The sequence below is a fragment of the Panulirus ornatus genome, chromosome 39 (assembly GCF_036320965.1).
Source record: "Panulirus ornatus isolate Po-2019 chromosome 39, ASM3632096v1, whole genome shotgun sequence".
In the NCBI taxonomy this organism is placed as follows: Eukaryota; Metazoa; Arthropoda; class Malacostraca; order Decapoda; family Palinuridae; genus Panulirus; species Panulirus ornatus.
The window spans coordinates 13103368-13125071 of NC_092262.1; the positions used below are offsets into that span (position 1 = coordinate 13103368).

At 37.1% G+C, this 21704-nt stretch overlaps 1 protein-coding gene across 1 annotated transcript in view; it reads right to left on the reverse strand.

The window, feature by feature from the left end:
* Positions 1 to 21704, reverse strand: part of LOC139761226 (uncharacterized) — a 32322-nt gene that overhangs the window by 2397 nt on the left and 8221 nt on the right. Inside the window, exons 2-11 of the mRNA XM_071685269.1 lie at positions 10379 to 10483; positions 10046 to 10206; positions 4997 to 5001; positions 4560 to 4729; positions 3502 to 3667; positions 3214 to 3350; positions 2676 to 2816; positions 2391 to 2534; positions 2106 to 2219; positions 1832 to 1916 (exon numbers count right to left, since the gene is read on the reverse strand). Of these exons, the coding sequence (XP_071541370.1) occupies positions 1832 to 1916; positions 2106 to 2219; positions 2391 to 2534; positions 2676 to 2816; positions 3214 to 3350; positions 3502 to 3667; positions 4560 to 4729; positions 4997 to 5001; positions 10046 to 10206; positions 10379 to 10483 (1228 nt within the window). The remainder of the gene's footprint in view (positions 1 to 1831; positions 1917 to 2105; positions 2220 to 2390; positions 2535 to 2675; positions 2817 to 3213; positions 3351 to 3501; positions 3668 to 4559; positions 4730 to 4996; positions 5002 to 10045; positions 10207 to 10378; positions 10484 to 21704) is intronic.

A 21704-nucleotide genomic window follows, 5' to 3' on the forward strand; every position in this document is an offset into this window, starting at 1 on the left:
GCACTCGGGAGATTGCAGTTCCTGGTGCAGAGGCAGGAGGCTGACCTTAACTCCTAGCTGGAGTGAGTTAAGCTTCCTGTAGAGGTAAGGCCCATGTCACCACCACACTAAAGCTCTCAAACAAAAGATCATGCAAAACCCAGGAAATTTCATGAAAAAACAACATAATGATAATTAACCCTGTTAGGTAGAAACCAGTCAGTAATTAAAATGAAATCCATGAATATTGCCATTATCAATATCAGCTCCTAAAGTATAATTCAGTGTTAATATGTCTGTTTTACATGTCCAACAAAGTTAGCAGTACTTGTAAAGTCAAAACAGCATCAAAGATACATCACTATTAAAGTAAAAGGCACTATTCAACTTGGTCGAAGTTAGACATGATAAAATATTCTGGGCAAGCTCTACAGTAAATAGCCATGTGATGGTATTTTTGTACATGCATATTTTGCATTAGTATAAGATTAGGAGTAAAATTTGTACTCATGGTTTGCTACAACAATACAAAAGATTTATATACAGACTTGTATGCATATCTTGTGTGTTTGAGAGCCTTTTTTTAATTTTGTTTTTATATTGTACCACAGCTGGTACAAAATCAAAACCATATCTGCTGGTACTGTGGTTACATTGTGGGTAAACAAAATAATGTCTCATTGAACAAAGAAGAAAAGGGACAGCAGAAGCCAAAATTAAAGTAAAAGGCATGAATCTGTTTTAGCTTGATCAAAATATTTACAGAATGCAATATGAACAGTAATAAGCAATAGAAATTTCGTTATGAAAAATTAAAGGACCAGGGGTAACACTTTCATACTTAGGGAAAGACTAGCTACCTTGCTCACATGGGAAATGGCAATCAATTATGAAAAAAATTATGAAAGTCCAAACCACTTCAGCACACCCTATTTAGCTCTCTCAACCATACTCTTCTTATTACCACACCTCTCTCTCTTACCATATCAGTTCTTACTCAGTCAACTCTCCCCATACCACATATTACTCTCAAACATGTAATTTCTACCACATTCAACCTCTTCTGTAACCTCTCGTGTGCAGTCCATACAAAACTGTTGGGACTACTATACTTATGAAACATACTCATCTTTTTCCTCCCAAAGAATGACCTCTCTTTCCACTTATTACTCAGTGCTCCATAAACCTTCATCTCCTCACCTACCCTAAGACTTACTTTAACTCACATGGTTCCATTTGCTGCCATGTACACTCCTAGGTGTATGAAACACCTCACTTCCTCCAATGTTTTCCATGTAAACTCACACATCACCCAACCTCTGACTCTCCAGTGGTAAACCTAATAACCTTGCTTTCATTCACATTACTTTCAACTTTTTGTTTTCACACACTCTTCCTAACTCAGTCATCAACTTTTATATATATTTTTTATTTATTATATTTATTATACTTTGCATTCTGGGGTCATGTAACCAGGAGCAATTTTTTTCCTTTAACAAGCCGTAACCCCCAAGCCACCAAATTTTATTAAAGCATGCATTAGTCTTATGTATTAATAAGCATTTCAGTTATGAACATCTTTTCTTAAGGTGAATTAGTACAGCAGTAAACATGTGGTCAACAACAACAACAACAAAACAACAACAATAAAACAAATATATAACAAAAACAATATATAACTTAATTTTTGACAGCAAAAAAATGATCAAACATGCACAAGCTTTGAGAAGAAAATAAGAAGGCTAAGTATTTAACAAACAGAAGCTATTTAACAAACAAAAGCTAGTTAATTTTTAGGTCCGCAAAACATATTTCAGGAATATATCATCAATTTTCATGTCTTAAGACTCACCAGCGTCAAAGTTATCTCCTTGGGTGTCTCCACTACTTGATGTCGGTGCAATGACAGCTCTGTCATTGTTGGATTCAAATTGCATCTGTCCAAAAGTATGAAATTACCAATGTGTCCGCAGAACTTATATTTTAGTATTGTCTGACAGCATTAAATTGATTTTACTTATATATATAAATCACATGTCAAGAGACATGAATTATGAAAACACCTTTCATAGTGTAATTAGAATTGTTGATGTAACAAGAGAATGAAAAATATGTAAAATGCCTACCTGAGAACCTTTGGTTGGGCAACCAAACCACCAGAAGCCTGCAGGGCGAGGGAATGCAGGGGAGGCCGTATCAACACGGAAGGCCCGATCGTTGAAGCGCCAGTACTCCCCATTCTAATAGAAAAATTTGAAGTTACAGTTGTACCCTTACAATATTCATTTTAAAAAGCACAGATATCAACTTTGATGAAATGGTTTTAGAATACAAAATAAACAAAATCCTGTAATGAGACTGATGTACATTTCAAAAGGCTCAGATTTATAGACAAACAATGAAGATAATACCTTAAAGAAGTATGTGTATGCATTGGAGTATTGGAGAGCATCATCAATGTTGTTAGGAAGACCTTCCCAATTACTTATATCCTTGGGATAGCTTTCTTTTACAGGAGGGCGCTGAGTTGGGTCAAAACGCCAGTACTGAGAACCCTGTGGAAGTAGAAGGTAAATTTTACAGTGAAATGTATAATAGTTTCACTAAAATTTATTGTAACATCAATTAGGGCAAGGTTTGCATATTTGCTAAAGTCTTTTACAAGTAAAATACTTTTTTAAATGAGATGTATATACCTTAAAGAAGTAAATTTTGCCATTTCCAGACCATACAAAAGCTGCATCGATATCATCAGGGATTCCAGCGAAGCCCTTACTAATTGCTTTTGGATAACCAGGGTCTCTTTTGAGGTCTGAGAAACGCCAGTAATTGCGTCCCTGAAAAAGAGTATTTAACTGAATAAAAACACAAGGAATATTCTGATCTCCATTTCTCTATCTCCCATATTAAAATACATTACACTTTTGTCATTATCATTATTCATTGCCAGGACTCCTTTTATGGGGCTTGTGTAGCTATGATGGTGTACTTCATGCAAGAGCAGAGAAATGATGGACTCTTCAGGAGTAAGATACAGCTTTGCTGAAGTAACTTCTTGCCCACAGTTTAAGCAATAGCAGGTGGAGTTAATACCACACTTGTAATTATGAATATGGTATAAAACAAAATTATGCCCTAAATCAAGAAACAGAGTTCATTATGTTATTTAGAAGTATATAAGTGTTTCCACAAAATGTAATTCCACTCATGTATAATGAATGTGTGAGTCCTCACCTTTAAGAAGTAAGTCTTTCCATTGGTCCATGTGAAGGCAGCATCAATGTTAGAAGGCAGATCCTCCCAATCCTCTGAAATGGATTTTGGATAGCCTGGTGCAACGCCATCATCAGTGAGCTGCCAGTACTCAGACCCTAAAGAAAAATTCACATATGATTTGGAAATAAAGTTAGACATAGATTCTTTCATCAAATCACTATAAAAATATCACTAAGAAATAAATCAGTAACTATATCAATGCAAGCAACAGCAAACATGTTTATGTGGTTAAAGTATTTGACGCACCCTTGAATACATAAGTCTTCTTGTCTGACATGGTAACAATAGCATCAATGGATGGATCACGACAAAGGGAACCACCAGCTGTTGATCCACCACCACTAGAGCCACCATCAGTGGGTGGCCGTTGAGTTGGTGGAGTAGGCCGGGCAGACTTCTTTCCATACAGTGACTGAAATGAATACAAAAAAATAAGTCCACTTTGAAAATTTAAACTTAATCCATAAAAGTATATCACAGTAAGTTGCTTTGTGAGCCTGACTGAAGATTTCCTAAAACAAAAATTTCAAATGGCTTTTCATATGACCTAGTTTCTTTCCAAGCTCCACAAATGTAACTATAGAGTTTTTTAGTAATATTAATGAACAACAGGCAGAGACTAAGTGCTTACAAGTACATGGACACATCCTCATTGTAATCAGCTTTAATCCTCCAAAATATCAGGAAGGAAAAACAAGAAAAACGTAGAGACAATAGACCCTTGAATTTTATCTTTTTTTTTCCTTTAAATGAAAACCAATAGCAGTCTTCCAAAGTCCCACAATCCATGAACCAATTTTTCTGCTCAATACAATAAAAATTTGTCAAGCTGCAGAAACTATAATCGTTTTCTTCCATGTGACCATAACCTTTAATCTTTGGTCTCTAAATCATCAGGTTATCAGGTTTGATGAATATTTTCAAATCTACAAGCATAAAAGCTCTAAAAATGAAGGCATGGATAGTTGGAGAGACCTAAGTCCTCTCAGTATTAATAAAGGGGTCAATGTAACAAGACTTAGTCGTTTATAAATCCATGAAAACTTTACAAAAATTCAATATTTATATGAACATTTCGTTTCTTGATGTTTCAACTGCCACAAACTGATATGGCACAAAGGACTAGCCACAAAGTTTGGTGCCTGTAAACTAATCTGTCTAATATGTAGATGACAAAAGTGGTGTCTTAGCAACACAGGCAGACACTAAGAAGAGTACTGCATCCAGCTGATTTGTCGAGAAAGGACCCCAATTACAAAAAGCAGATGCCAAAATATACCCATAATTCAACAAGACTTACTAACCTGGATGCCTTTTATGTCATCGTTGTCAATGAGAAAATTGGGTTCATATCCCCGGTAGAAGGGAGCCATGAGGGCAGATCTGACATCAGAATGGGAAAGACCAAGGGAGTGACCAAATTCATGTGCTGCAACCTGGAACAAGTTGGTACCTGGAAAAAGCAAGGAAAATACTTAATAAAGTATCCATGATGTTGTACAGAACCTAAACGATTTTCATCTGTACAATACAATACCTGTCTCAGAAAAAGTTGACAGCTTTGAAAAAATAGTGATGTCACCTGTTAGTTCTGTCAACCATTACTAGCTTTCAATCAATCCACCAGAGCAATATTCTTTTATTTATTATACATACAGAAACAAAATTATTTATAACTATGTAATACACCTTTAGGGGGCACAACCTAATCATCGTTATATACATTCTTGTCAAAACTGACCTGCCCTGTATTTTGTTAAAAGTAACAGTGATTTATGACCAATAGTTTTTTATAAGTAATACAGTGATTCAAATGATTAATCACTGAACATTTGATACAAATCAAAAACTATGAAGTTAACAGATGGGGGCAGAATTTGATGTATAGGATGATATTTTGTGCAAACTGTAGAAAAGTAAACAGTATTCACTGTATTGTCTTAAGTGCAAAAATTTGATTCATGCTCCCTCATCTCTAACAATGCCCAACACAAGTGCAAGCAATCAACAGGTTATCTTACACCTTGCCAACTATGCTAAAGAGACATTCCTCCATAATAATCACTTCATTCATTTACTCCCCTACCATTTGTAAAGTGGAACAGTTACTACCTTCATCCATTTACTCCCCTACCACTTGTAAAGTGGAACAGTTACTACCTTCATCCAATCTTCAGGCACCTGATAACTTTTCCAATCTATCAATCACAATTCCCAGGTCCACTCTAGGTTTGCCATATTGCTTGCTTAACCATCTGTTTTGTACAACCATTCTGTTCCTCTCAAAGTTCCCAGTACCGTTCGGTATTCTTATACAAACTTGTTTGATTTTCCTTTTCTCGTTCCCCTTAGCCATGCAAACCTGCACCTCTAGCTGAAAGTGACTGCAGGCATACCTCTTCTGTTTAAGGACGTATGCACGTTTTGTGGGAATATTGTTAGACCTGGGGTCCCAAACTCTATTCTCACATTAGCACAACGAGAAGGGATGGACAACTCTCTGAGGTAAACTTGAGGAGAAGAGTCTTTTTAATGTGGATTATACCTCCATGATATCCAACTCTCTTGCCTAGCTTTATTAATTTACTTCGTAATAATCTCCAATGTACCAACATCAAAGATCAGCATAAACCCTAGCTTCAGTTCTGGCTGTGAACCAATGGTAAATGTTTCTTTGACTAGTTAACTTAAATGTTTCTTTGACTAGTTAACTTAAATGTTTCTTTGACTAGTTAACTTAAATGTTTCTTTGACTAGTTAACTTAAATGTTTCTTTGACTAGTTAACTTAAATGTTTCTTTGACTAGTTAACTTAAATGTTTCTTTGACTAGTTAACTTAAATGTTTCTTTGACTAGTTAACTTAAATGTTTCTTTGACTAGTTAACTTAAATGTTTCTTTGACTAGTTAACTTAAATGTTTCTTTGACTAGTTAACTTAAATGTTTCTTTGACTAGTTAACTTAAATGTTTCTTTGACTAGTTAACTTAAATGTTTCTTTGACTAGTTAACTTAAATGTTTCTTTGACTAGTTAACTTAAATGTTTCTTTGACTAGTTAACTTAAATGTTTCTTTGACTAGTTAACTTAAATGTTTCTTTGACTAGTTAACTTAAATGTTTCTTTGACTAGTTAACTTAAATGTTTCTTTGACTAGTTAACTTAAATGTTTCTTTGACTAGTTAACTTAAATGTTTCTTTGACTAGTTAACTTAAATGTTTCTTTGACTAGTTAACTTAAATGTTTCTTTGACTAGTTAACTTAAATGTTTCTTTGACTAGTTAACTTAAATGTTTCTTTGACTAGTTAACTTAAATGTTTCTTTGACTAGTTAACTTAAATGTTTCTTTGACTAGTTAACTTAAATGTTTCTTTGACTAGTTAACTTAAATGTTTCTTTGACTAGTTAACTTAAATGTTTCTTTGACTAGTTAACTTAAATGTTTCTTTGACTAGTTAACTTAAATGTTTCTTTGACTAGTTAACTTAAATGTTTCTTTGACTAGTTAACTTAAATGTTTCTTTGACTAGTTAACTTAAATGTTTCTTTGACTAGTTAACTTAAATGTTTCTTTGACTAGTTAACTTAAATGTTTCTTTGACTAGTTAACTTAAATGTTTCTTTGACTAGTTAACTTAAATGTTTCTTTGACTAGTTAACTTAAATGTTTCTTTGACTAGTTAACTTAAATGTTTCTTTGACTAGTTAACTTAAATGTTTCTTTGACTAGTTAACTTAAATGTTTCTTTGACTAGTTAACTTAAATGTTTCTTTGACTAGTTAACTTAAATGTTTCTTTGACTAGTTAACTTAAATGTTTCTTTGACTAGTTAACTTAAATGTTTCTTTGACTAGTTAACTTAAATGTTTCTTTGACTAGTTAACTTAAATGTTTCTTTGACTAGTTAACTTAAATGTTTCTTTGACTAGTTAACTTAAATGTTTCTTTGACTAGTTAACTTAAATGTTTCTTTGACTAGTTAACTTAAATGTTTCTTTGACTAGTTAACTTAAATGTTTCTTTGACTAGTTAACTTAAATGTTTCTTTGACTAGTTAACTTAAATGTTTCTTTGACTAGTTAACTTAAATGTTTCTTTGACTAGTTAACTTAAATGTTTCTTTGACTAGTTAACTTAAATGTTTCTTTGACTAGTTAACTTAAATGTTTCTTTGACTAGTTAACTTAAATGTTTCTTTGACTAGTTAACTTAAATGTTTCTTTGACTAGTTAACTTAAATGTTTCTTTGACTAGTTAACTTAAATGTTTCTTTGACTAGTTAACTTAAATGTTTCTTTGACTAGTTAACTTAAATGTTTCTTTGACTAGTTAACTTAAATGTTTCTTTGACTAGTTAACTTAAATGTTTCTTTGACTAGTTAACTTAAATGTTTCTTTGACTAGTTAACTTAAATGTTTCTTTGACTAGTTAACTTAAATGTTTCTTTGACTAGTTAACTTAAATGTTTCTTTGACTAGTTAACTTAAATGTTTCTTTGACTAGTTAACTTAAATGTTTCTTTGACTAGTTAACTTAAATGTTTCTTTGACTAGTTAACTTAAATGTTTCTTTGACTAGTTAACTTAAATGTTTCTTTGACTAGTTAACTTAAATGTTTCTTTGACTAGTTAACTTAAATGTTTCTTTGACTAGTTAACTTAAATGTTTCTTTGACTAGTTAACTTAAATGTTTCTTTGACTAGTTAACTTAAATGTTTCTTTGACTAGTTAACTTAAATGTTTCTTTGACTAGTTAACTTAAATGTTTCTTTGACTAGTTAACTTAAATGTTTCTTTGACTAGTTAACTTAAATGTTTCTTTGACTAGTTAACTTAAATGTTTCTTTGACTAGTTAACTTAAATGTTTCTTTGACTAGTTAACTTAAATGTTTCTTTGACTAGTTAACTTAAATGTTTCTTTGACTAGTTAACTTAAATGTTTCTTTGACTAGTTAACTTAAATGTTTCTTTGACTAGTTAACTTAAATGTTTCTTTGACTAGTTAACTTAAATGTTTCTTTGACTAGTTAACTTAAATGTTTCTTTGACTAGTTAACTTAAATGTTTCTTTGACTAGTTAACTTAAATGTTTCTTTGACTAGTTAACTTAAATGTTTCTTTGACTAGTTAACTTAAATGTTTCTTTGACTAGTTAACTTAAATGTTTCTTTGACTAGTTAACTTAAATGTTTCTTTGACTAGTTAACTTAAATGTTTCTTTGACTAGTTAACTTAAATGTTTCTTTGACTAGTTAACTTAAATGTTTCTTTGACTAGTTAACTTAAATGTTTCTTTGACTAGTTAACTTAAATGTTTCTTTGACTAGTTAACTTAAATGTTTCTTTGACTAGTTAACTTAAATGTTTCTTTGACTAGTTAACTTAAATGTTTCTTTGACTAGTTAACTTAAATGTTTCTTTGACTAGTTAACTTAAATGTTTCTTTGACTAGTTAACTTAAATGTTTCTTTGACTAGTTAACTTAAATGTTTCTTTGACTAGTTAACTTAAATGTTTCTTTGACTAGTTAACTTAAATGTTTCTTTGACTAGTTAACTTAAATGTTTCTTTGACTAGTTAACTTAAATGTTTCTTTGACTAGTTAACTTAAATGTTTCTTTGACTAGTTAACTTAAATGTTTCTTTGACTAGTTAACTTAAATGTTTCTTTGACTAGTTAACTTAAATGTTTCTTTGACTAGTTAACTTAAATGTTTCTTTGACTAGTTAACTTAAATGTTTCTTTGACTAGTTAACTTAAATGTTTCTTTGACTAGTTAACTTAAATGTTTCTTTGACTAGTTAACTTAAATGTTTCTTTGACTAGTTAACTTAAATGTTTCTTTGACTAGTTAACTTAAATGTTTCTTTGACTAGTTAACTTAAATGTTTCTTTGACTAGTTAACTTAAATGTTTCTTTGACTAGTTAACTTAAATGTTTCTTTGACTAGTTAACTTAAATGTTTCTTTGACTAGTTAACTTAAATGTTTCTTTGACTAGTTAACTTAAATGTTTCTTTGACTAGTTAACTTAAATGTTTCTTTGACTAGTTAACTTAAATGTTTCTTTGACTAGTTAACTTAAATGTTTCTTTGACTAGTTAACTTAAATGTTTCTTTGACTAGTTAACTTAAATGTTTCTTTGACTAGTTAACTTAAATGTTTCTTTGACTAGTTAACTTAAATGTTTCTTTGACTAGTTAACTTAAATGTTTCTTTGACTAGTTAACTTAAATGTTTCTTTGACTAGTTAACTTAAATGTTTCTTTGACTAGTTAACTTAAATGTTTCTTTGACTAGTTAACTTAAATGTTTCTTTGACTAGTTAACTTAAATGTTTCTTTGACTAGTTAACTTAAATGTTTCTTTGACTAGTTAACTTAAATGTTTCTTTGACTAGTTAACTTAAATGTTTCTTTGACTAGTTAACTTAAATGTTTCTTTGACTAGTTAACTTAAATGTTTCTTTGACTAGTTAACTTAAATGTTTCTTTGACTAGTTAACTTAAATGTTTCTTTGACTAGTTAACTTAAATGTTTCTTTGACTAGTTAACTTAAATGTTTCTTTGACTAGTTAACTTAAATGTTTCTTTGACTAGTTAACTTAAATGTTTCTTTGACTAGTTAACTTACGTAGAAACGTTTTAGCCCAGCTTTAGCCAGCAAATTTTTTGGTAATTGATAGTGGGATAGTTACTTTGAGAATGTTCCTTGGGCTCATGACCTCTGGTAAAAACATTAAGGCAGACAATCTTCAGCCGAAACATTCTTCCTTAAGTTACCCTCTTTTGGAATGTTGAAGCCACTGACCTTGAAGAGCAAAGCGCTTCTTTCTTGCATTGGCACCAAAGCCAACCTTGTCCTTAACGCCACAGCGAGGGGTGTTCATCATCTCTAGGGTCTCATCATTCAGCTCACCGGTCTGATTTAGTCCAGCAAACGCCTGTACAATAAAGGATTTTTTTTTAGTGATTTAGTTCAGCAAATGCCCATACAGGAAACAGGCTCTAAGAGCGATAATGGGTAGAAGATGCACTTCAATCATTACAGATGCTGTATAATGGGACTATAACCTACCAATCGCATATTCAAGGGTTACACAAAAAAAGACTCGCCTGAAATTCCTTGATAGACTGTCGCATCGCGTTTTCTGAGATGAGTGCTCCAGACTGTGGGTTGGTAACTGCCGGGTCCATGTACCCAAACTTGGTCAAGTACACCTGTGGGAAATATACCTTCATTATATGGATGCTCAGGATAAAATTTTTGTCCATTATCATGAATAGAAACGACGCTCACTTTTGCAAAATCCATTATGATGACCATGGAAGATAAAATGAAACATTGACTATTAACGTGAGGTCATGAAGAAGAAATGATTGACTATTAACGTGAGGTCATGAAGAAGAAATGATAAACTAGTAATACAGAAGCTTTGGCTCCACTGCTCACATGACATATCGTACAGGAAGTGGGTGGAGTATAACCCACATGATGGAGGTTGATTTACCTATCTTTATATACATGTGTAACATATAATCATATGTAATTTTGATGAAATTTTTATGTGCCGCATTACAGGCAGCATCGTGCGCTTGCAGACCTTCATTTATTCGGCCGTGGCTTTCGAATAAACAAGCGCCGAAGGACATCAGGGCGGAGGAAGCTTCGCCATTTCCGTAGAGACTGAGGAAATACACCCCGTAAAGCTGGCTATACAATGGCGCACACGTGCTTATGCCAAGTAAGTGACCCACTACATCTAATATATATCATGATAAGTATGGCGGCTTCCGTGTGTACGTTTAATTGCCGCTTTTATGGCTTTTTTGGATGGGGAGAGGTTGCTAAGCTCCACCATGTTTGGGTTGAAGATGGCCTTATTTCTGGGTAATTACACGCCACAACCACGTACCAGCGGAACCAGCCAATGATCCCAGCACACCAGACCTTGAGGCCTGGAGTTTAATGTCGAATTCAAGAGATCTTTTACTCAATATGTCCACCAGTTGTCCTTTCCAGTTCATGAGCGAGTCTGCTGGGGATCATGTAGGCTAATATCATGTAAATAAAAAAGTTATGAAATATTTACTGACAATATGGGAAAATTTTATGTAAAATACATCCCGAGGTTAGATGCATTAGCGGTCAGAACCCCATAATAATTAAGAGGATAAAAGATGTGAACCTGCGTTGTAGTTTAACTTCCGGCATTAGATAACCTATGCAGTGATTTGAATTAATTGGGAGCTTAATTAATGCAAAGCTTGGCTACAAGCGTTCTCTGATGACTCATAATAATATAAGCTCGATTCCTTATATAAATAAAAGCTTATAATGTACGCCACAAATAGATTTATTGTCTATTAGCCTTTAAGGACTGGCTAGTATCCTAATTAATGCTAAATATAATTGCTTTTTACAAATGGTACGAGAGATCCTGTAATGAATCAACCCCTTATATATATATATATATATATATATATATATATATATATATATATATATATATATATATATATATATATATATATATTCCAACTTAATTACTCATATATGGTAAATTTAGTAATGGGGTTAATATTTTGTCGGCACCGCACAGCGATACCCCCCCCCCCCAAAAAAAAAATGGACCCCGGGACAAGAATCGTAAAATTATATTTGATTTAATATATGAAATGATCCAGGTTGTTGCTATAACTCATCACATTTCATTTATAGCTGATAAAGGCAATCATAATTCTATGCCATCAAATGACTGTGGTTTTACGCGTAGCAACCCTAGTCCACTGAAGGCCAGTCCATACACGGAAGCTGCGGTTATATAACAGAATGATCACCTCCTCCTCCTCCTCCCCTAACTACCTCAATCATGCACGTACTGTTAATTGATTACAGTGTTTTACCACAATACAACTAAGAAATAATTTGAGGGAATTAAGGCATCAATTAGCATTTTGTAAAGTGTGCTTACCAACCCTATAGTATATAAATATGTTTCAGTGCCTATTGTATCCTTATTCTGCATATATATATATATATATATATATATATATATATATATATATATATATATATATATATATATATTAAATTTTAAATGTTCTATCAATGTTTTAATATTTTTTTTACTATAAGATTTGTGTATATGAATTACGTATACTTAGGATAATCGTAGATATCAAGTAGATCGCCAGCCATTATTATTATTATTATTATTATTATTATTATTATTATTGGTAGTGGTAGTGGTAGTTGCAGTAGTAGTATTACTCTCGTACCATAGTTACGAATTTCAGCCCTAACTAAACCATTAAACACATGGGGTTCATCCTAAGTGACGAAGTCAAAGAAATAAGGATGAACGTGACTGCGAATCACCCCATCATCCCAGGCTTGGCCCATGGTTGAGCGGTGGCCTTAAACGATGTAATTAGCCGTGCAGGGCCCCTCTACGGGGATGCCTTGACTAACCATAGATTAGGCTGTGGTTTTCGGTAATCTCGTTGTACCAGCTCCAAGCATCATTATGTGGTTTGGTTAATCAACATTTGGGTCAGGGTTGTGCTTGGGTACAACAGCAATGTGGTTGCTGGGCGGGGTCTCCTAACAATATTCAGGGAGTGCGGCTCTCGACAAAGACATTACACTTACAACAAAGACACCACATTTACATAAACGAATGCATCCTTGAATTACGTAGAATACTTTCGAAATGTATAGAATAGGTCTGCTGAGTTCAGGTTACCTCACGAAAGTAATTTCTGTATTCAAAACCATGCAAATTATACGGTTATTGACGTGAGGATGTGATTGTTCCCAACAAAACTGATTTCTATATTGAAAACCATGCAATATATGGCTGTTGACGTTAGGCTAGGATTTTTAGAGTAATTAATTGTACGGCTCTCAAAACAGGATGGCTGGAAATGTAGTGGACTCTTGCCTATCCCTTAAAAGGAAGTGTGGTGGGAGTTGACCGTTAGGTTAGGGTGGAGGAGGCAGCAGCAAATTTCCCGTTCCTTAAGTGTCGTTTTGTATTTGTCACAACTTTCTGGTGCAGATCCAAAAGCCAGTTTCTCTGTTTCATGTTTTTCCGCTGTGCATCCCAGCCAGACATGTGTGTCTGACATCTTTCTGTCGCGTATTCTGACCACGCGTGTCATATTTCTTTGCCTGTACTGCGCACCTTCATATGTAGTTACCTTGAGACTGCTACTGTCCGCTTGAGTTTTCAGTTCGTATATATAATCTAAGAGGCAATCCTCACGCATCTATTCGTCTTCCATTGGTGGAGGGAAAAGCAATTACAAGTTCATCTCCCAGTGTAATGTACTTTTCCCTCTGCCAGTAATCACCGGAGTAATTGCCATGCTGCAGTAAATTATGGAAATACCGCGATTGTAAAGATCCCAAATGACACCTTAATTAGTCGCGGTTACTGACCTATCGCCTTCATTCCCTCTCTTAAATCAAGAGGAAGTTTGTACACATTTCACTGTACATAAAATGAGGCGACTATGAAGAATTTCGTCACACACTTCAGGCAATGTAGGGTACGGGTGACCACAGCTTCTCTGTATTCCAGTAAGGTGTCGGATTTAAGGTGAAGCAGAAGAGGGAGGCAGTGTAGAGGAAGAATGATAAGTGATAAATTAAGATAGGATGCGACAGGGTCGTCTTTGTGAAGGTACATACAGATATATGAGTATTAATGGTATGATTATTCGGATAAAAATTGTTGTGGACTATTGAACATAATACTGATTGTCAGAACGTATGAAATTCTCGTTAAGAAGACCCAATCTATTTGAAATAAATTGACGAGAACTTGTAGGTTAAATAGCAGGTCCATTTTCCATCACAAGTTAACAAGTGTATGGAAAAACGGGCAAAATAAACTGACCAAAAGATTAGTTGCTGCTTAATTGGGCTCTCGGCACCATTGCCGTTTGGAGATGTCCGTCATTTGAATTGTAAAGTGCTTAGATTTTGAATTGATGGAGCATTTCAAGACTTAAGTCCAAAGAGACCCTGCAAAAATTGGCACGCCCGAAATTCAGAGATTGTATGCACTTTTTGCATCCAGTGGACGAATTTATTTCCACTGAAAGTTTCAGACAGTTGTACTACCAGAATGTAATGTTATCGAACAGGTTTGGTAATGTCATTGTTAAGTGAGAATGGCAAGTATACTGCTCCTGTAGTTCAGCACACAGGCACGATGTAAGTCAAGGCAGGAAAAAAAACAAGCCACGATTATGAACGGGACACTAATATATTACGAAAATAAAAACACCCGCTTACAGCGTTGTGCTCGTACAAAACGCTAGTATAAATGAAGAAGATAAACAAAGTGTACAGTAACTATTACGCGGTGTAAAGAAACTTCATGATTAATGAATACAAGGAAAATGTGCACTGTGTACCTTAAGTACACCAAGTAATGTCATGAATCAGGCAGTGGTAAGGAAAGTTGCTGACCGGAAATAAACACGGACATGGCAGACGAAATGCTTCTATGCAGTTTATGATTTGCATAATGAATCATGTTCCCACAGCATTGGTCTGGAAGCCTTCATTACTTCCTTCTATACGCTCAATGATTGAAAAACAAAGCATGGGCATTCACTAGATTTTTTTTTTTTTTTTTGCATGTAAATATATCCCAAAGCTCACACGGAATGAATAATGGTTTTGCCCAAGAGCAATTCTTGTGATATTTAGTTTCCGCTCAGTGTGTCGAATAATGGCCGCTTGGTGTAAACTTCTCGGAAAGGGAGTGCCCGCCAACCTTCTCTCTCTCTCTGGAATAGTATTCCAGTCTCGAGGCACAAAGTCTCTTTCAATACGAGTCTTTGAAATGTGTTTTAAAGACATGACGTCACGTTTTATAAATTGTTGGTTCTGTGGCCGTAAATACAGAATACCTGTGTTGCTCACACTGACGGAAGTCCGGGTTCGGAACCAGATGAAGAGCTTGCAATGCCATTAACCCGGACTCTCTCTCTCTCATCAGTCATTCAGGAAATGCTAAGGCTTGTCTTCACATACACAGGTGAAGATGCCCAATGACATTGTGAATAACTAACCATTTACGTGGCCTGGTAGATGTGTATGGTCCCCGTGTCTATCACACATTTGGTCAACATGGCTCCCAAAACCGTATATATATATATATATATATATATATATATATATATATATATATATATATAACGTCCAAACTTGGCCTCACCAACGGCTCAACAGGTGCTTAAAATAAGGAGCGTAACTAATTTATCATCATATCAGAATAAGATTCACAGATAAACACTAAAAACTTGCGTATTTATGCATGACATTTAAAATTATGCATGACAGTTAAAAGTTGTTTGTGTGCTGCGAGGCAACTCTCTCTGGTGCATGGTAAAGGTAGCTATTGTCAGACACACATGAGTAGCGGTGCATGGCATTATAACAGGCAGAGTGTCATGCCAGCAGTTCACAATCCCGCATGAATTTAAATGTCACATTTGGGCAACGTTGAAATTTCTAAGTCTCGACGTTCAACTTACGAGTTTTCTCCTCAATCTACTCATTGAACAGAGGGAGTGTAAGTATACATGGGGAAGCGAGATGCTGTGTTCTCTGTAGTACACACACCTACAGCATATTACAGACAGCATGACTGTACGTGACAATAACTGGTAAAAAAAAATCCAAATAAACAAAAATTATAATGACACCATGGCTGATGGCGGGAAAATATGTGCTGGTTTGATCTTTTTATACAACCAGATTTTTGCTTTATATGATTATGGCAAAACTGATGATCGGCAGTTTGTTCAAACACTATACTTAAGGGATGACTTCCTTCTGTTACCTTACCGTTGCCTTATTTGGCTGTTACATTGTAATGTACTTCAACCGTTAAGAGCTCTTTATGATTTTTAACAAAAAGCCTTTATCAAAGATGGTGAGGATCCATCGAAACTCAACTGTGGTGTTCACTGGAGTTGATTACGGTTCTCATCATCTCCAGGGATTGGGATACATGACGTGGATGCACTTGTGAAACAAGTGTTGTAAACCATCAACATAGTTACACAAGTCAGATTTAAAGCGGCGGCCTCAGCTGACACGTCACAGTGTACAGAGACAAAGGACCCGTGTCGTTAGCGTCCCCCACGCCCACAGCACTGTAAAATGTCACCACCCATCCCCACCAAGGGGTTCACTACCTCGCTCCCTCTCCCTGTCCGTTACGTTACCCTGCGTTAGATGACAGGGATAACACACCACATTGTAACAAAATGAGGAACTAACTACTCAAATGTTTGATGTTTCGTTTGCACTGAGCTACTTTGGTCTAGTGTAGAAAAAAAAAAGTAGGGTAGCGTGGCAAAGTAGGTCTAGCCTAGCGACTGTTGACAATAAGCTACTTTGGTTAACCGTAGAAAATAGTAGGTCAAGTGTAGCCAAAGTAGGTCCAGCCTAGCCAGCATTACACAATCGCCAGTTAACTACTACTCAGTAGTTTCGTGTTGTGATCATTGACGCTGAGCAACTCTGGCGTAGCGTAGCGTATATATAGCCTTAACCCTCACCCGACGCTCGTCATCCGATATCCTTCAGTACTACGCTACTAGGAATGTCCATGACTCATTCTATCTCGCCCAACTTCCCAAGTGTCGACAACTCACACAAAATAATGCCATACGTCTATCCTCATACATCCGTTGCATCTTTTATAACAAAGTTCTCTGTAGACCGTAACAAATAAAACTTGGTAGGGGTATATACTCACTTGACGCCCTGACGTACACTCGCTTCCTCTTAAAAGCGACAAGTCATCCCGGATTCCTACTCTCTCTCTCTCTCTAGTTCCGAACCGGAAGCCGAGTGAGTCAGGGCGACCCTGCTTGACCCCACAGACCAGATCTTGCAATACTACACGCGCGCTGTGGCCCGCTCAGCTGGGCCAGAGGCGGGCGACCGCACCACTAACCCTTACTGGTAGGTGAATCACGCGCAAGGACTTTGCCGCTCGTTTCCTGGAGACCAATGTAGGCGGAAGGAGGGATGTGGAGGTGTGGGTGGAAGGAGAGGTGTGGGTGGAAGAGTAGGGACAGTGAGAGTGTAGGTGGTGGGAGGAAGGTGGCCGTAGGAACACCGGGGGTTTGAAGGCGTTGTGAGTCAGTGGTCTTCACAGAAGAGATGATTGCTGTAGCCTGCCTCCGCCCTCGCGCTCCACTGGCGATGATTCAGGCCGTAAAAGTACGAAAAAAAGAGACGAGGAGAGAGAGGAGACTTTACACCACAGGAAGTGGTGGGTAGATGTGCTGTGCCCAGGGTGTTGACACATTACCTGTATGAGGTCGGGGAGTGTGTGTGTGTGGGGAGGACGGGGTGTAGCTAGGTACGTGGTGGAAGTGTGCGCCCACCAAGGACACATTCCTCACTGAGGATGTGAGCAAGGCTCGGAGGGGGGGCAGGCCTGACTGAGGCCTCTCCTAGCACGCTCCTAGCCACAGTGGTATAACCAAGTGGCTCTAAACAACATTAATATAACTTTCCCCCGAGGAACGCCAACAACAAGGGGTCATATGTCGGTGTACCATGGGTCCGTCTGTGGACCAGAGGAACAACGTATATGAGACTCCGTGGTCCACGACGAGGTTATCTGGTTGAAGGGTTAAAATATACTATTTAGGGAAGACAAGTTCGAGGAGTGATGGCATCTGTCGGGAGGTGAATTTATGATATTCATGGAGAGAAAGCTTACCTCAAGGGAAGGCGACAAGTATGTATACATTCAAGGCGACATTCCGTGTGAAGTACAACTGGGGATCAAGGGAATTTTCCACACTTTTGAAGGGGGAAATTAAACATGTGGGAAGAACATGGATGTAAGGAGGGGGAGACAAGTGAGCATCAGGGGAGATGGGAAGGAAAAACAAGTAGCAAACAGTGCCGGGGTGAAGGTGGCCGCCTCGTGGAGGTCCGGGTGTGCGTCAACACACATCAGCTGATCGACTGATACAAAACATGGCCGACGTCTCACTTCATCACCACAATTCACCATCTTTGTGCCACATTTTCCTCTCTCTGCCAGTGGTGTGAGCCCAAGATGATGATGCACACGTCTGCCGGCTTTTGTGTTTTGATCATTAATTTATGTTGTGTTTTCGGTTCTGCTCATTGGCTGTAGTTCAGTACTAATCAGAAATAACGAATTGTACACACTTGTTTCATGGTACTGGCTTGTAAGTTCTACACTGCTAAAGGCAATACAGCATCATTTCAAAATCAGAACTGCATTATTATGTTTAAGTGCGCCAAGTTCCTGGAGTTTCTTATATCAAGACATAAAGAAAAGCAAAGTAAATATGGCCCTCAAAGATATATTAATTACCAGGCAGAGTTCTTGTGCAGCCATACTGTATGTCATTTATCTTTGTACAGTTTCAGTTAATTTAGTCGTATAAACTTTGTTTCATGATTCCATTCAAACTTAAATGTCTGATCAGGTAAATATATTCTCCTGCATAAATATGGTGGCTATCAGTCTGTCATAATATTTTAGAATCCTAAAACACCGGATATAAACCCCTGAAACAGGGGGTCGAATCTCACAACTGAATGATGGGGGTTCATAATATACAAGGACTGTGTCATCCCCTCAAGATCTTAACCATGTGATGGCTGTTAAAACTATCGTACTGTTTTTATGCCGGGGGACAACAGCAACATCCCCTCCCTCCCCATACCGCCACTGGACCTCCTGACATTTCAGATGAATGCCTCATTCTGCCACACTGGACATGTGTGGGTGACAATGTACGAGTGTTTTGAAAGCCTGCGTGTCCCTGATTCATCTCTTGGGAACCGAGATAATGACCTATATACTAAATAATAGAGCTGACATTACACACAAAAGCCATTCAAATCACTAACACGCTTTTTCTATACCCCTGAGCCAGATGGTATTACGACCCTTATAGTTAGCCATGATGGCTAGAGCTAATGGTGATTGAATATGTAACAATAAGCAACAGCTGGAAGTCGGATCCCCCCAATCATCTATCTGGTTACATCTAACAAGCGGGAAAACGCCATCAATCATGTACAATGTTGCCGCCGGCGGGGTCCTTCTGTAAGCGGGCTGGTAATAGGGTAATATGATAAGTTTACACAGGCTTGGTAATGACGGTGTAAGAGGGTAGGAACACGCCAGGGAGGAACACAACATGGATATCGTCAGGATATGCATGTCAATAATCATGTACGTCATAGCATCAGGAAAGATGACTATGAGTGGTGGGTGTGGGGCAAAGTGCATGATATGGTTTTTCAATTTTTTTATCACCAGAGCGTACAAGATACACTCACTGTGTGTGGGGGGGGGGAAGGGGGCTACAGTGACACTCAGCCAGCAGTATTTCCGCTACTGACTCACCAAGCGTACTCAACGATGAGTGAGGCTAACTCATCCATGAAACCTATGATGAAAACCGACAATCACCGCCACCACCACCAGCTTAAACTGCCAGTGACGGCGCTATTGTGAACTGTGGGCAACGCTGCAACACGACCATGTCAAATGTAGACTCACAATACAACACATGGACACACCATCTACAGAGAGAGAGAGAGAGAGAGAGAGAGAGAGAGAGAGATTGTATTTTTTGTTTTGCCGTAGAAGTGGTTGTAGTTTTATTGTGCACTTCAAGCAAGTCATGATATTCTGTGTTGCTACGTTTACTTGGCCTGGGTATGTGTTTGGTGCAGGTGGCGGGGAAATCAACCATTTCTTGTTTGAATGAAATGTCCTTATCCACGCCACAGTGTGGGTGGGGCTGCAGAAATACCATTTTTTTTTTGTTTGCTCTTGCACCTCACGTTCGTAATGTGAGTAAGCAAGAAAGACGTAGAGGACGATCATGAGCTTCAGCCTCAAACTGGCTTAACTTTATGGAGGCCATTATTTACTTGATATAGCCTGGTGGTGCGCGCGCGGTCACATGGCGTCTTGCGTGTTACTGCACACTTAGGGTAAATCTGGTGAGTTTATTACCGTTATTTGCACAGTCATATGCCCCCCCACCCCACAGGTCAAGATAGTTTGTGAGTGTGTTTGTGTAGAGGGGGGGGGGAGGTTTCCGGTCTGTATCATATCCCACAACCATTTTAACACCGTCTCTTGTGTCTAATAATCACCCACGGAAAATTCTCGCCAAACATCTTCAGAATTTGAAGCTTATTCGTCGTACACAGTAACCCACACATGTGTTAGATAACCGACGCTCAATCACCATGTATTAATGTTCATCATCAACTCTCTCTTGGGATCATTGTTATGCTGATTATAATATCGTAAATTATCTATTTTTACGGCACGTTCAAGAATCTATTTTTTCTTTGGACAAAATTTACATTAAGCTGAATATATATATATATATATATATATATATATATATATATATATATATATATATATATATTAATCGTGTTGTAGGAGTTGCTGTGAGGTTAGGCAACTCAGCGAAGCACAGTGAACAACGCCTCTCCTCGCTCCACACAACTCTGGCTACCCCAGCCTTGTGCCAGCTGATACTGACGAGAAAAAAATAAAAGTCGTGCTAGAATGATAACAAAAACAGTGGGAAGATTTACAACTGATAATAGAGACTTGTACATTCCTGAGAACTGACGCTGGGCATGTCTTGTGGAAACACTATTTTTGGAGAAGCACCAGTAGCCTTCGTTAATTGCCCGTAATACCAGACTTGCTGCCACTCGTTTGAATGACCCAAATGTCACCAATACGTATGTAAAGGTTTGGAGGAAGATGTGAGAGACTATCCCACCAGGAGAAGGTTTGGAGGAAGATGTGAGAGACTATCCCACCAGGAGAAGGTTTGGAGGAAGATGTGAGAGACTATCCCACCAGGAGAAGGTATCTAGCGACGTCATTCAGCAGTACATCCACTCAATCCTCAAAGCCCAGTGATTGATACTCAACCTCGACTGGTTACGTATCTCCACAGCTCCACCACAATCACTCACGGCCCGGGCTTGGTTACCTCTCTCTCTCTCGTTGTTGCAGCGGCGGTGTATCCCTCCGTGCGCTGCGCCTTGTGGGCGGCGGTGCGCGCGCGCATGACGGTGCGGCTACAATGGTTCTGGGGCGGACCCCCCCCCCCCTCCACTCCTTGTTTGCTGCATCATGAAACCTTAAACCACTCGGCCAAAACCGATTTAGTTTTTTTTCCCATTTTTTTTTTTATGTCGGTAAAATTGTTTCCATGAAAGACATCAGCTGCCACACGGTGATTTGTACGATAAAATAATTTTTTTTATTAAAAAAACATGGGGTCGTAGTTATTTCCAAGTCATAATACGAAATTAAAAGTACAGGATGCGCCGTCTTTAAGCTTCGGTTTACTGTGTAATAAA